Here is a 16,109-nt window from a genome sequence, read left to right as displayed (position 1 = left end):
CTCGGTGACCCACAAGCGTTGTCACCCAGGATTTGGGTTGGCAGATTCGTCTCTCGCCTTTGGAATTTCTACCTTCTCCTAGGTTTCGTTTTTTAAAATCAGGCCTATGATACCGCTCATGGGCTCATATTTATTTTAGCATTATAATTTAAGTTGTATTTTATGCAACTCTACCCCGATACAGAGAGCTGTTGATGTAACTGCAGCGAGCAAATGGAAGACTAGAGACTAGCGAAGGGGCCGAGGCTTCGTCTCTGGAGGATCCCTCTCTGTCAGCATCCATCAACTGCACTCATATACTGAATGCAGCTCCTATTCGCCTTTCTTTTCGACTTCTTCATGCCGTTACCACTCTTTATCAGTTAGTCTAGCCTCAATGTTTTCATTTCTTTCTTTTTTGGGGGGGGGGACGGAGTCTTGATCTGTCGCCCAGACTGGAGTGCAGTGGCACGATCTCGGCTCACTGCAAGCTCCGCCTCCCAGGTTCACGCCATTCTCCTGCCTCAGGCTGCCGAGTAGCTGGGACTACAGGCGCCCGCCACCACGCCCGGCTAATTTTTTGTATTTTTAGTAGAGAAGGGGTTTCACCGTGTTAGCCAGGATGGTCTCAATCTCCTAACCTCATGATCTGCACGTGTAGGCCCCCCAAAGTGATGGGATTACAGGCGTGAGCCACCGCGCCCGGCCCATTTCTTTCCTTTCACTGAGACGGGGTCTCGCTATGTCTACCAGGTCGGAGTGCAGGGGCGCGATCATAGCTCAGTGCAGCCTCAACCTACCAGGCTCAAGTGATCTTCCCACCTCCCAGGTAGCTGGAACTACAGGCTCCCGTAACCAGACCCTGCTAATTTTAAAATTTTTTGTAGAGACGGGGCCTTGCTATGTTGCCCAGGCTGGTCTCGAACTCCTGGACTTAAGCGATCTTCCTGCCTCAGCCTTCCAAAGCGCTGGGATTATAGGCGTAAGCCACCGCCCCCCTCCAGGTGTTTTCAGTTCTATGCACTCCATTCCCTGGGCTCTTGACGAATGTGCGGGAGCTGAATATTCGTTATCTGGACTCCGGCGGGGAGGCGTGGGCTCAGCTTCGCGCTTGCGCGCTGCTATTAGAGACGGCGTCTACCTCGCCCCGCCCCCTCATAGTCTGCAGTTCCGGCTCTGCAGATTCGCTGCTCACGTTTCTTTTTTCCGTGGCCCTTCCTGCCCTTTGTTTCTCTCTTCATGTCACCCGCGGGGCAACTCTACCTGCAAGTCGCTGAAATCGATTTTCTGCTTCTTGTAGTAAGCGGCGGGCTCGCCAGCCTCGAGCGAAAGTGTGACTGCGAACGGGCAGGCGCGCGCGGGGCTCGGCGGAGGCGCGCTTGGGCTCCCGGCGGCGACGACTACGACCACTAGGAGAGCGGACGGAGGCGGGGCCTGAAGCGGCGGCGGAGCCCATGCCCCGGGACGGCGGGCGGGCCCGGAGAGACAAATCCGGGGCCCGGGGCATGTCCCCGGGGCCCCCGTGAGGAGGCGGCGGCGGCTATGGAGATCCCGCCGCAGGAGGCGCCGCCCGTGCCGGGCGCGGACGGCGACGCTGAAGAGGCCCCCGCTGAGGCCGGGTCTCCCAGCCCCGCATCGCCCCCCGCCGATGGGCGCCTCAAGGCTGCAGCCAAGCGCGTCACATTCCCGTCCGACGAAGATATCGTGTCTGGAGCAGTGGAGCCCAAAGACCCCTGGAGACATGGTAGCTACCGCGGGTGAAGCGGGGGCGGGCTCGAGGGGGACCCGGGAGTCGGGAGGGATCGGTGCAGGGCCCGGCTCGAGGTGGCGTTCAATAGATTGCACCTAATGGTGAATAAGGGGACAGTCGTCAGTTTAGAACCGGAGTCTGTTAGAGAGGGGGTGGCTTTGGAGTTGGGAAGGTGAAAAGTATCTGGTTTCTGCCGCACCCCACCCACCCGAGACAAAGATGGTGATCGTTTTAGGGTTTAAAACGATGAGCAATTAAAGTTTGGTGGTTTGTCAGATGTAGAGTGTGGCAGCCTTTGCGTTCGTAGTTCCATCAGAGAAGAAGAGAAGGAGCAGTCGGGAGGAGGAGCGGGTCAACACTGGCCGTGAAAGGGCAGTTGAAAGAGTTTGATGGGTCTATGGGGGTAAAAAGAGGTTAAGTTGCTGGTCTGCAAGCTTCGGGGCAAGGAGTGGTCGTGTTGGCCACTTTCTTGGCTGGAAAGAGGGAGAATATAAACTTGGACTGTAGCTGTAGAGGACTTGGTAAAAAGGAGTCAAGGTAAGGTCCCAGAAGAGGAGCAGAGGTGGTGGTCAATTTGTGGTTGGGTGAGGGAGTCAGAGGCAGTGTGGTTTTTATGTTTTCTTTTTTATTGAGACAAGGTCTCACTACATTGCCCCGGCTGGTCTCGAACTTCTGAGTTCAAGCTGTCCTCCCTCTTTGGCCTCCCAGAGTGTTGGGATTACAGGCGTGAGCCACCGCCCGCGGCTGCAATGTGGTATTAAAAAGAAAAGCCAACGTCTACCGCCGTCTCCTCCTCCAAAAAAAAGAGAAGCAGAGGGAAGGTTGTCAGTCATTCAGGAGCAGAGGATGTTTGGGACATGTCTACGGAAGGATCCTCTTGTTCCTTCCTGAGAAAGAATTGGGGGATGGCCGGGTGCATTGGCTCATGCGTGTAATCCCAGCACTTTGGGAGGCCGAGGTGGGTGGATCACCTGAGGTCAGGAGTTTAAAACCAGCCTGGCCAACATGGGGAAACCCCGTCTCTACTAAAAATACAAAAATTGGCCGGGCGTGGTGGTGCACGCCTGTAATCCCATCTACTCAAGAGGCTGAGGCAGGGAGAATCGCTTGAACCTGGGAGGTGGAGGTGCAGTGAGCTAAGATCACGACATTGTACTCCAGCCTGGGTGACAAGAGCAAAACTCCAGCTCAAAGAAAAAAAAAAAAAGAATTGGGGGATGTTATCAAGTCAGGAATTAGAGTTGCTGGCCAGTAGCAGGTGAGAGAACTGAAGAAGTTTGGCGACTTGAAGTGTTGGGAGAGAGGGCCAGTCCACTGGAGAGGGTCGGGTCAGTGTTGGAGCTGAAAGGAGTGTGTTGGAGCCATAGGGCTGGGAAGGTGGAAAGTCGCTTGGAACATGCAGGGCAGTGTTGAGTCCATTTTGTGCTGGAGAAGTCTCAGTCCTCCTGGGGTGGAGCACATGAAGTGAGGGATCAGACTGGCCGTGGTTCTGTAGAAGCTGATCTGCCAGCCCTGGGCAAGGGGAGAAACTGTTGCCCGTCTGTGGACACTGGAGGAATTTGTGGCTTTGATGTGAGGGTGGGAAACATGGTAACTGGAAACTGAACACACAGGGAATCCATCATGAATGACAGTTTGGCTACTTATTATTATTTTTTAGATGGAATCTCCCTCTGTCGCCAAGGCCAATTCTCCTGCCTCAGCCTCCTGAGTATCTGGGATTACAGGCACCTGTCATCACACCTGGCTAAAAATGTTTGTATTTTTAGTAGAGTTGGAGTTTCACCATGTTGGCCAGGCTGGTCTCGAACTCCTGACCTCAGGTGATCTGCCCACTTAAGCCTTCCAAAGTGCTGGGATTACCGGCATGAGCCACCGTGCCCGGCTGGCTAGTTATTCTTAAAGAGGCAGTGGTTAAATTAAGACTTTTGGGCCAGATGCCATGGTTCATGTCTGTAACCCCAACATTTTGTCAGGCCAAGGTGGGCAGATCACCTGAGCCCAGGAGTTCAAGACCAGCTTGGGCAACAAGGTGAAAACGTGTCTCTACAAATATACGAAAATTAGCCAGGTGTGGTGATGCACGCCTGTAGTCCCAGCTACTCAGGAGGCTGAAGTGGGAGGATCATTTGAGCCCAGGAAGTCGATAGTGCAGTGAACTGTGATTGCACCACTGAACTCCAGCTTGGGTAACAGAGACCCTGTCTTAAAAAAAAAAAAAAAAAGACTTTTGGCACTGGGAGCCAGCCAAGTCCTTGGGCTCTAGGCCCCAGGGATAGGTGGTTAGTTTGGGACCGGGGCACAGTCAGAATGCCCCCTGGCTATTGCATGGTATCTAGTCCAGAGCAGGAAGGGGAAAGACCTGGAGAGGCAGAGCGGGGTGTCTCAAGAGCGGAGGCTCCAGGTCAGATCCTTCGAGACCTCGGGCTGGTTACCTAACTCCTGAGCCTCAGTCTTCCCGTCTGTGAAGTAGGTGGCAATACTCTTGCCACGGAATTTAGAAGAGGACTGGATGAAGTCACATATGGAAAGGAATCTGCTAGGGTGAGTGTTCTTGATGGCAGTCATTGTTATTAAGACAGTGTTGGTCATCTTGGGCTGGTGTGGAGGAGTTCATGCATGGGGTGGGGCCTGGATGTGGCTGCTTCAGAGGCTTCCAGGAGAGGGGAGAGATGGCAGTCAATGCGTGGGCCTGGAGTGAGGTGCGAGGGGGAAGATGGTCAGTTTGTGGGCTGAAGGGTCAGGGGTGAGGGCAGCAAGAGAGTCTGGCACAGACTGGGCGTTGAGGGGTAAAGTTTCTGGTCCGCAGATTCTCAGAACAGGTTTGGCTTTCATTCAGTAAGCCACTTTTCCTCTCCAAGCCTCTGTTTCTTTCTATGTAAATGGAGGTGCTAATTTTTACCATGGGGTAGTTGTGAAGATGAAGTAAGATAGTCCTCATAAATTTCTGCCACATAAATAGCAGCTGTCATCCAGGCAGATTTGTTTTTTGTTTGTTTGTTTTCACGTGCAGTCTTAAAGAGGCAGTGAAAGAATTGGAGAAGTAGAAGGCTGTCTGTCAAGAAAAGAGGGGCAGTTGGAGCCTGGCTGGGAGGAGTTTAGAGGAGGGGTGTGGGTTGGTCTGTCCTGGGTAAGGGGTAGAGTGGGTAACACTCTCCAGGCTGGGGGAGTCTCTCATTCCAGTGGTTGAGAGAGGGGCAGTAAGGCCTGGTTGGGACTCACACTCCAGAGGAGTCCATGCGTCTGAGCTGCAGAGGTGATGACATGGACTGGACTGGAAGAATTGGTCCATCCTGGTTGGGAGGAGGGCTTGAGGAGTTGGCTTGGCAGTGAGGAGTTGGATGATCTTGGGCCTGGGCAGGGGAGGGGTCATTGGTGAAGTTGGTGAGTTTGGACAAAGGGATTTGCAGGACAGAAAACCCAAGGGCCTGGGAACAGCAAGGAGCAGGGGATAGGCTCCGTGCTGGGGAGGACAGTGGAGTGGTTCGCTGGCCATGGGGCTGTGGGAGGTGGAGGGTTCGCCAGGGTGAAGAGGAATCGTGGTACAGAAAGTGGGTCTAAGGGGAGGCCCAAGTGAGAGGCCCAGAGGGTCTGGGGCTGGGGGACTGCAGGGAGGGGTTGCTTCGTCTTGGAACAGAGGTGGGAGATTTGTTGGCATCAATCTCATAAGCTGTGGGGAGGGACAGGGGGTGTCATTTGAGCTGTGGACCTAGTGGAAGGGTGGTGTGACCCCAAGGCCAAGGGGTGACAGAAGAGCTGACGGGTCTGAATGGGGGAGACTCAGTTACCCGGAAGCTGTTGTGCCGTGCTAGAGATGGAGCGCTGCCTAGGCCAGGGTGTCCAGGAGCGCCCCTGGGTGAGGAGAAAGCAGCACTGGGGGTGCCCCAATGCAGGGGTCTCCTTCAGCAGAGCCTCGGCCCTGGGGCTAGAGTGGTGGCCCAGCCGGGTGGGAGCTGTGGGGGGTGTCTACCTGAGGGTGAGCGCTCCCTCAGGCCCTGCAGGGGTCCAGGGTTTGGGGATTCCTGGAGATGAGGTGATGTGGAGGAGGGGCATTGTGAGGGAGCGTCTGGAGCCTGCGCAGGCTCATGCTTTCCGGATTCCCATCTCCCGCAGTGGGGTTCCGCCTGCTGGGGCTACTGTTTCGTCATTACAGGAGTGGCCATCTGATGTTCTGTTGCATGCTCGTTTTCTTGGTGGTGGTCTCTCCCCTGCGCTGGAATGGGAGAGCAGAGGCCAAGTCCATCCTCTTCTCCGCTTTCCTCAAGGACACTCCGTTGTTGAATGAGCGCCTGTGGGCCTGAGGCCTGGTGGTGTCTGAGAGCCACCTAGCAGAGTGACATGTAGCTGAATGTCAGGGGCCCGAGCAGCCTGGCGTGGGGGTGCCAGTGGGGCAGCAGTGTGCTCTGTGGCCTCTGGCAAGCACGGGTTCTTGCAGAGCATTGTGTTTCCTCACCTGTAAAACAGGGCCAGTGACCCCTGCCCTGCAGACCACCAGGATGTCAGAGGATAGGGTGAGCCTGCTGGGGGCAGGTGTCCTCAGCAAGCCACAGCCAGGTGTGTGTAGATGGGCAGGGAAGCTCGGGGAGGAGGCAGGCTGGGAATTGTGAGTGAAAGAGGCCGCTGCAGCACTGCCAGGCTGGGCGCGTGGGTGCCCATGGGGAGCGGGGCTAGCCGGCTGCACTGCACCCCATCATGTTGTGGCAGACCCTTCAACTCTTCTGAAGGCCAAGGCCAGACTTACACAGGGAACCCATCAGGCCAAACTGCAGGAATGACCTGCGGCTCGGCTGGTCTCCTCAGTCCCAGCTGAACTCTGTGGGGTTGGAAAGATAGGCATGTGAGAGGGACTTGTGATGAGAGCACATGACACCAGCCACAGTCCGGGAGACTCGTCTCCCCTCCTCCAGTCCTGCCGGTGACTCACTCCCTGCTCCCTGACCACCAGTCCTCCAGTGTGTGTGCATTGGGGGTTTGCCCACTAGGAAGCCACTTGCATGAAGTCAAGGTGTCTGCAGGGCAGGGTGAGGGGGCCCAAGCATGCTACCGTCTCTGGCCACCTAAGCTTTGGAGGGCGGCGGGAGCGGTGGCGGCAGAGTGTTCTTAAACGTGGATCCTAGGGCATGGAAATGCCATACTGTTGGCTATTGAAACCCGTGCTGCAGATTTAGTCCTAAAAGCAGGCTGGACAGGTAGACATGCATCTGTCAGTGGTGGAAAGATGCCCTAGGTTAGAGAATCGGCTTGCTTTAGCATTCGTGGTGGAGCTGCTGGGGAGTAGGGAACAGGGTCGAGGGGGGTGCTTTGATGCATCTGCTCAGATTTCCGTCTGGGCCCAGCTCCACCTCCTGCTGCTGGAGTTGGCAAGTAGACCCTGCCACTGAGCAGCCACGTGACTTTGGCGATTGTTCTCTCTGCCTCGATTTTTCTGTGTCTAAAATGCAGCTGACAGAAGTATGTCCTCATAGGGTGATTGGGAGGATTAAGTGAGATAACACAGTGCCTGATCCATAGTAAATGCTCCGCAAATGCCTCCCTTGTTATTCCTGTCATCACCACTCCTCTGCCCCCACCTATGGCCCTAACATTTCGTTTCTGTTTCCTGCCTGTGTTGTGTGTTCGTACTCCTCTTTCCCCTATAGCGTCCCACGTCAGCGTCCCTGCTTTCCCTCGGCGGCCCACTCCTCCAGGCTGGGTGCCCCAGCAGTCCCTGACCTCCAGGCCTGACTCTGTCCCTGCCAAGCTGTGTGACCATGGACAATTTGCCCAACCTCTCTGAGCTAAAACTAAATCAGCATGTCTCAGCCCACTATCAGGAGAGGCAGCAGGGGTACCAAGATTCCACACTGGCCATGTTAGTTCCAGCCTCTGCCTACATTGGCTGATGACTTTGGACAAGTTGCAGCTCCTCCCTGAGCCTGAGTCTCCTCTGGAGGGGGGGCTCCACCACCCCAGCCCCCTGCCCTGTTGGAGCACGATCAGGTTAGTGGTGCTGTTGTGCTGGTGCCTGTCCTCTGCACCAGTGACTCGCTGCTCTCTGTGCCTGCACATGCAGTTGGGCTGCCTGATTCTTTGTGCCTGTGATTATCTGTGCTTGCATCTATTTCCCCCTTCAAGGGCAAAGACTGTGTATGAGTCACCTCTGTGACCCTAGTCTAGCACACAGGAGGGCTCGGGCACGGGACACATGTCCGAAGGAATGGGGTGTTTTCCTGCAATCAAACACTCCATGGTGGGATTTACAGGAAACTTTTTTGTGGTAGTTAATCCAGATGGTGCCAGGATGAGGGCTCTTCCTCAGGGACCTACAGACAGGCTTTAGCACCCATTCTGACTCCCGGAAGAGCATGCGAAGCTGGCCCCCAGCTGGCACTCGGTAACCAGCCTTGAGTGCGTCAGCGGGAGTGGGTGTGCGCGTGTCTCTGGGAGCGAGTACTGGGGCTCTGCGAACCTTCACAGGCATCCGGCTCCAAGAGGATTAAGAACCGTGGGGCCAAATGCCCTGTGTTGGACGGGCTGCAGCTGGAGCAGTCACTGAGCACAGAGGCCAGAAACCTGTTTTTACAAAGGCTCCCCAGGTGGTTCTGACAACCTCGCTTGGCTGTCTGTGTGCTTTGCTCCGCCATCCATCACTCAGTCCCAAGCCTGCCTTCAGACCTCAGTTCAGGGGTGGCTGGCATTGACCTCAAAGCCTTTTTTGGAGCAAATTAATAGGTGAGCATTGAAATGCCTGCCTTAAGCTAACTGCAGAAATTCAAGCTGGGCAGGCCGCCTGCTGCAGTGGGGCATGGGGGCAGGGCGGGTTAAATTCTTGCCTTCTGGCTGACCTTAGTCGTCACCAGTCATTGCCTTCCATGTGCCTGTACCAGGCACTGGTGTCAGTGCCTTTTGTGTATTATCGCATTTAGATATCACAGCCACCCCAGGAGGTAGGTGCCATTTGCCCCAATTTGTAGATGAGGAAATGGGGCCCATAGAGGTAAAGTAATTTTCCTGAGGTCACACAGCCGGTAAGTGGTGGAGCTGGGATTCAAATCCAGGCAGCCAGCCTGGCGCCGAAGCCTACGCAGTAACCCCTGTGTGGTGGCTGAGTGCTTGGAGGCAAGTGGCCGCATTCGGTGCAACGTGCCATACAGTCTCTTCATCTATAACCCAGAATCGTTTACAAAATGGAGGTGACAGTGCTGGCTTTGCGGTGTTGTGGCGGGGATAAGAAACAGGAACAGGTGGGGTAAGGGCCCAGCCTGGTGGGCACGCAGGAGGGGGTCACTGTGGGTCGTGGACAGCTTGAGTCCCTGGAGATTTGTGCTGCTCCTCTGTCCTCAGCATTGCCTGCTGTTCTGACCCTTGCCTTCTGGGACGTGTTCTTCCTGTGCTACGCAGTGTCTGGTATGCGGTAGGCGCTCAATATATTCTTGCTGCATGAATGACTTGGTGACCCCGTAACCAGCCATGCATTCAGCATGGTGTGGCCGTGCCACGTGTTACAAGTCAGGGCAGAAGACAGGCCCAGTCCATGCTTCTGTGGGGGTCACAGTCAAGTGAGGGAGACACACAGTAAAGAATTCTCAGCAAACCAGGCTGCTGAGGACTCAGATTAGGGAGGGTTCACAGGGTGTGCAGGAGGGCAGGGCAGAGGCAGCTTTCTAGAAGGGACGTCAACAAGGAAATCCAGCAGTTAGCCAGGTGAGGAGCAGTGGGAGGAGTGCACCAGGAGTGGAAGGCAGAGAGAACCAGCCTGGTACATCTGAAGAACAGAAAAAAGCCAGACTTAGTTGAGGTAGAGGCAGGTGGGTCAGAGGTGAGGCTGGAGGAGGCAGGAGAGACTGCTGTGTGGGGCCTTATGGGCTGTGCTAGCAGGGAGCCCCAGAGGGCTTAAGAAGGGGCCTGGGCTTGGTATGGGGGGCCCACACCTGTCATCCCAGCACTTTGGGAGCTCCAGGCGGGAAGATCGCTGAAGCCCAGGAGTTTAAGACCAGCCTGGGCAACATGACGAGACCTTGTCTCTACAAAAAATACAAAAATCAGCCGGGCATGGTGGCATGTGCCTATAGTCCCAGCTACTCAGGAGGCTGAGGTGGGAGGATCACTTGAGCCCAGGAGGTCGAGGCTTTAGTGAGCTGTGATTACACCACTGCCCTCCAGCCTATATGACAGAGCGAGACCCTGTCTCAAAAGAAGAAAGGAGGGGCATGGTGGGTGTTTTTAACAGAACCCTGGGTGGGGGTGACATGAATGGGGTGAGACTGAGACAGGGAGGCCAGGGAGGGGCCGTGAGCCAGGAGCCCGGAGGCTGTAGGCTTGGCGTAGTCTCATATTGGCTAATAGCTGACACTTGACCTCATTGACTTCTTCATCAGATTCCTCTGAGCCCTCCCTCCACCAGTAGGTTTGCTGATGCCACTGTTTCCCATAGCACCTTTGAGGTGACTGTTATTCCCCTTCCCTTCTCTCCTTGGATCTCTGAGTCCCTTCCCTCGTGCTCCCCCAGCCAGTGTGTCCTTGGCCTGCTTGGGACATCCTGCCCCTGCATGGGCTGTGGGAGGCGTGTGGGCTGTGAAGTCCGGTGACCTCACCAGTGACTTCACCTCCACAGTCCCTTCAGGTCTCACAGTACCCAGATCCAGAAAACTCTACAGACCATCCCAGACCCCTCTGGTGGCTTAGTGCAATATCGGTGTCCGATCAGTCTTATAAAATCTGGAAAATTCTGATTCTAAAACACATCTGGCCCGAGGGTTCCAGGAGGAGACTCTGGAGCCCGCAGCGGGCCTCGTTCCATGTTTGTGAAATGGTAGTAAGCTGAGAGGCAGCACGGGAGCCCCCTAGGTGCCAGTCCCAGCTCTGCCCTTGGGCGAATCACCCAGCTTCTTTGCCTCAGTGTCCCCATTTGTATGGGGATTGAGGATTAAATTAGCCTCTACTTGGAAGGCAGCTGGAACAGAAGCTGGCTGTTGCGGGCGCTCATGAGGACATGGGAAAGTTGAGTGAGGTGGTCACTGCCTTGAACTTGACTGGTTCCTGCCTCCCCGGGCTGTAAAGATTAGGCAGGTGGGGCCAGATGACCAGCGGGTAGGATCATCTGCCTGAGTGTGATTTCGGCTCCTCCACACTTGGGCTGTGTGGCCTTGGGCAAGTCCCTTGACCTCCCTGGACCACTTTCCCCATTTGTGAAGCCATTTTGCCAGATGAGGACTCTCTTTCAAAGTTTTTAGACTCTCTGGGAAGACCAGAGAGCTAGGCCTGGGGCCCATGGCAGCAGGAGCACACCCTGCATCCAGTGTGGAGCTGATGCCGCTCCTGTTACATAGCCGCCGCAGCTCCTCCAGGGCTCAGCCCACGTCAGGCTCCTGGGCTGGGGTCTGCTGTTTCAGCTAAGAGGAGGTGGGAGATGTGGAGGGGCTTCCCTAATTGCAAGAAGGTGGTTCAGAGGCTGGGTGCCAAAAGGAATTCGAGAGATCCATCATGCTTGGCCATGTTTTGTACATTAAGTAGGAAGGTCCATGAAGGCAGGACCCATCTTTATCTTGGCTCACCTGTGTCCCCAGCACCCTCCCTGGTGCCTGGCCCTCCGCAGGGTCTCACACTGGATGAATTGGTGGTGGATGGAGGTTCACAGTAGGCACTCAGAAGTTGTTCTCATCCCTTCCCTTCCTCTAGGCAGCTGGCACTGAGCGGTTGCCTCAAGGTGGGGGTGGAGGTTTGGAAGTGTCTGCTGACATCTGCACAGCTCATGTGACTTGCCCAGCACCCATCTCCCTTAGCAGCGAGGAAGCCTGGGTCGGGAGCCCTGCAGTCGGATGCTCCCCTCAGGGCTGGTTGGGTTCCAGCTGGGAATGTGTTCCCTGGTTAGGTGGGCGGACTCCTCTAGCAAGCTGGCGCTTGGGACCCACCGGGGTCGGACTCGTGTGCCACCTTCACACCCACCCCTCCCTCTCTCCACGGTCTCCGAGGCTCTCACCAGCTGCCGTCAGCGATATAGTGGAGAACTGCTCGCGTCCTGTGCAGCCTTCCCTTTTGCAAAGCAAAGCACTGTCACAGCTGAACTCGCTTGGTTCCCCAGGACAACAGGGAGGGAGGGTGGGAGAGTGGGGCTGCCAAAAGGTGAAAGCAAGCCGCAAGGAAGTGACTGCAGAGTTCATGCCTCCTGGTGGTGGTGATGGAGGTGATGGTACTCAAAGCTCCCATTTATGCAGCGCTTACCAGGGCTAAGCTCCTTACACGAATTGTTAATCTTGGAGGAGGAAACAGGCTCACAGAGGTGCCAAGGCCACACAGGAGTAGAGGAGGAGCTGGCTTCTAGCCCGTCAGCTTGAATGGTTCTGATCCTCTGTCCTGTTTCAGAAAGCCCCCAGGGCTCCACTGTAACTACAAGACAAAGTCCGCACCCGTGGGCCTGGTGTGGGAGGCCTTTCCCAAAGAACGCCCAGCCTCCTAGACATAGGCGCCTCTGCCCAGCACGTCCCTCGCTAGTCCCCTGCCCTTCCTGACCAACTCCCGTTACCCCTCCCTCGCTGCCTTCTGGGCAAGGCCTTCTCTAATCCCCGGACAAAGCTCTGCTCCGCTCGTCTGGGTTCCCATGGCACCTCCTCGCTCTGTTGTTATTTGTTTGGGCCCATCTCCCCTCCCTGGACCAGTGCTGCAGAGGGCTGCATCCTGTCCATCTGGCTCCTGGGAGGGGTGGAACCACTGAACACCTCTAGGAACCTTAGGGACTCCGGGCAAAGTGGGGCTGCTTATGAGCACCCAGGCCAGGTGCCGCAAAGCCTTTGTAACCCAGGCACTGGGGCTCAGGACAGTCAGGGAGCATGGGGTGTGGGGAAGGAAGATTTCGTTCACTGAGTCCTTTTTTCCTGCATTCATTCCTTCATTCCTTGCCAGCCAGCATCTATTTTGCCTCCACTTTGCTGTCCCCGCCATGCCAGGTGGAGGGGTCTCCCGATGGCTCTCCTGCTCCCTCTCCAACCTGCTCCCCACCTAGCAGCCACAGCATTCTTGAAAAAGCAGACTTTGCTATTCCTGTTTCACATCACACTTTGTGACCTCCCTGCTGCCTTTCCCTCTGATCTAGTGTCCCTGCAACAGGTTAGGAAGCCCAGGTATAACCTGGCTCCTGCCACCATCGCCGGCCATGACCAAGATCACTTTGCCATGCACTTGCTGGGTTCAAGCCATCGTGGCTTCTTTCAGTCCTAGAACATGCAGGCAGCTCCCCACATCCTGTCCTGGAAGGCCGGCCCCACCCAGACAGGTGGCTCTTGCTAATCTTTCAGGTGCCAGCAAACCCTTCCTTCCTGGCTCTCCTAATGGGCTCCCCGTCAGGTGGCCAGCGATCTGCTTATCTGCCGAGACTCTCGGCCCCGGACTGGAAGCATCACCAGGCAGTGGTGGATTGGGTTTGGTGCCACTGTATTCCCCAGTGCCCCAGACCACGTGGCACTGGGCCTGGCTCTGGGCAGGAGCGCAATATGGCAGGTGGAGAAGGAAGTGGCATGCAATGCTGGGTCTTAGTCCTTGCCATGAGCAGCTCAGACAGTCCCTACCCTCACATAGTCCCTGGTCCAGAAAAGGAAGTGGGCAGAGAGGAGGAGGAGCTTCAGGGAGGGGAGTACCAAGCCTGCTTCTGGTGTCCCCCCCGCTAGCCTGGTGGGAATGGCAGTGCAGGACTGGCAAACAGTGCAGGACTGGCAAACAGTGCAGGACTGGCAAACAGGCCCGTTGACTTCCTGGGGGTCATAGGCTAGGATGCTTGCCCTCTCTGTGCGGCAAGATGGTGCCTGGGGTCCCTACTGCGTGTCAGTGTTTCCTGTCTCTCCATGTAGGACACCGCACCATTTAGGGAGTGATTGGATCCTAGGACCTCCTCCCTGTCACGGGGTGACAGGCAAGGTTCTGGTAATTGATCTGCCTTGTACCTTTGTGGCAGGTGACCTAATTCCCCATTGCCTGTGACCCACATGTCACAGGTGTCAGGGGCGACTGGCCACCCAGCCAAGCCTCCATGACTCTGTTCTCACTCTGTGTTCTGTAATCCCCTTCTGTCTCCGGCTTGGGATCCTTGCTTCTGGGCCCGGTTCTGCCTACTGTGATCACGATGAGCAGTCAGTGCTCCGTTTCCCTGGAGGGCCGCCTTCCTTGCTGTGCCTGGACCTGTGTTCCCCACTGGACAACAAGTCCCAGGGGGTCAGGGCCAGGGCTTTCTCGGTCCCTGCTGTGTCTCCTGCACAGCTCCAGGCACAGAGCAGGTGTTCAGTGAATGTTGTTCCATTAAAATGGAGTTGGGGCTGGTGCTGGCAGAGCCCAGGGACAGCGCCCTCATGGAGCCCAGCTTAGAGTGTCCAAGTCTGACGGTGGCCTGATCCTGTCTGGTCCTGGGGTGGAGCAGGCACTAGCAGGCGGGGCCCTCTGACTGAATGTCCTCCCACCAGCTGTTAGGTCCAGGTGCTTGTGCTTACTGCCTTCCAGCACTGTTAAAAGAATCCAGGGCTGGCACCAGCCCCTTCCTCATCTCAGGGGTGGAGGGGTAACCAGAGAGGGGCGGCACTTACCCAAGGATACCCTGGCACTTGGGTCCAGCTGCTCTCCTCGGCCACCCCTCCAGCTGTTTTTTTTTTTTTTTTTTTTTTTTTTTTTGAGACAGAGTCTCGCTCTGTCGCCCAGGCTGGAGTGCAGTGGCGCAATCTCGGCTCACTGCAAGCTCCGCCTCCCAGATTCATGCCATTCTCCTGCCTCAGCCTCTCCGAGTAGCTGGGACTACAGGCGCCCGCCGCCACGCCCGGCTAATTTTTTTGTATTTTGTATTTTTAGTAGAGACGGGGTTTCACCGTGGTCTCGATCTCCTGACCTCGTGATCCGCCCGCCTTGGCCTCCCAAAGTTCTGGGATTACAAGCGTGAGCCACCGCACCCGGCCTTTTTTTTTTTTTTTGAGACGGAGTTTCGCTCTTGTTGCCCAGGCTGGAGTACAGTGGCAGGATCTTGGCTTACTGAAACCTTTGCCTCCCAAGTTTAAGCGATTCTTCTGCCTCAGCCTCCCAAGTAGCTGGGATTACAGGCATGTGCTACCATGCCCAGCTAAATTTTTTGTATTTTTAGTAGAGACAGGGTTTCACCATGTTGGCTGGGCTGATCTCGAACTCCTGACCTCAAATGATCCACCCGCCTAGGCCTCCCAAAGCTCTGGGATTACAGGCGTGAGCCACCGTGCCTGGCCTATTTGTTTTGAGATGAGGTCTTGCTCTGTCGCCCAGGCTGGAGTGCAGTAGTGCAATCCTAGCTCACTGCAGCCTCCACCTCCCAGGCTCAAGTGATCCTCTTGCCTCAGCCTCCAGATTAGCTAGAACCACAGGCACAAGCCACCACGCCTGGCTGATTTTCTTATTTTTAATTGTTTTGTAGAGATGGGGTTGCACTGTGTTGCTCAGGCTTCGTTGTGCTTTTGATTTGCATTTCCTTATGGCTGATGATGTTGAGCATCTTTTTTTTTTTTGAGATGGAGTCTCGCTCTGTCGCCCAGGCTGGAGTGCAGTGGCGCGATCTCGGCTCACTGCAAGCTCCGCCTCCCAGGTTCAAGTGATTCTCCTGCCTCAGGCTCCCGAGTAGCTGGGACTACAGGCATGCGCCACCACGCCCGGCTAATTTTTTGTATTTTTAGTAGAGACGGGGTTTCACTATGTTAGCCAGGATGGTCTCAATCTCCTGACCTCGTGATCTGCCCACCTTGGCCTCCCAAAGTGCTGGGATTACAGGCGTGAGTCACTGCGCCCAGCCGATGTTGAGCATCTTTTTATGTGCTTGCTGAACACTTGTGTATCTTCTTTGGAGAAATGTCTTTTTAGTTCTTTTGCCCATTTTTAAATTGAGCCGGCCTGGCACAGTGATTCATGCCTATAATCCCAGCACTTTGGGAGGCCGAAGAGTTCGCAACCAGCCTAGGCAACGTAGCAAGACCCAGTCTCTATTTAAAAAAGTGGGGGCTAGGCGCAGTGGCTCACAATTGTAATCCCAGCACTTTGGGAGGCCAAGGTGGGCAGATCATTTGAGCCCAGGAGTTCGAGACCAGCCTGGACAACATGGTGAGACCCCATCTCTATAAAAAAATGTAAAAAATTAGCCAGGTCTGGTGGCTCATGCCTTTAGTCCCAGCTACCTGGGAGGCTAATGTGGGAGGATTGCTTGAGCCCAGGAGGTCGAGGCTGCAATGAGCTGTGGTCTTGCCATTGGACTCCAGCCTAGGTGACAGAGGGAGACCCTGTCTCAAAAATAAATAAATAAATAAAAAATAAATAAATGAATTGTTTGTCCCTTCATTATTGAGTTGTGAGAGTTCTATATACATGTATCCCGGATGCAGGACTTCTCAGCTGAGCGATGTGCACCACCTGG

The 16,109-nt window shown here is 55.5% G+C and overlaps 1 protein-coding gene across 1 annotated transcript in view; it reads left to right on the top strand.

The window, feature by feature from the left end:
* The first annotated feature begins 1,141 nt into the window (after nucleotides 1–1,141).
* The window catches only part of PPP1R37 (protein phosphatase 1 regulatory subunit 37), a 55,991-nt gene continuing 41,023 nt past the window's right edge, over nucleotides 1,142–16,109 (top strand). Inside the window, exon 1 of the mRNA XM_055251136.2 lies at nucleotides 1,142–1,723. Within this exon, the coding sequence (XP_055107111.1) occupies nucleotides 1,522–1,723 (202 nt within the window). The 5' untranslated portion in view covers nucleotides 1,142–1,521. The remainder of the gene's footprint in view (nucleotides 1,724–16,109) is intronic.

The sequence above is a fragment of the Symphalangus syndactylus genome, chromosome 17 (genome assembly GCF_028878055.3).
Source record: "Symphalangus syndactylus isolate Jambi chromosome 17, NHGRI_mSymSyn1-v2.1_pri, whole genome shotgun sequence".
NCBI classification, from domain to species: Eukaryota; Metazoa; Chordata; class Mammalia; order Primates; family Hylobatidae; genus Symphalangus; species Symphalangus syndactylus.
This window is presented reverse-complemented; position numbering and strand designations above follow the sequence as displayed.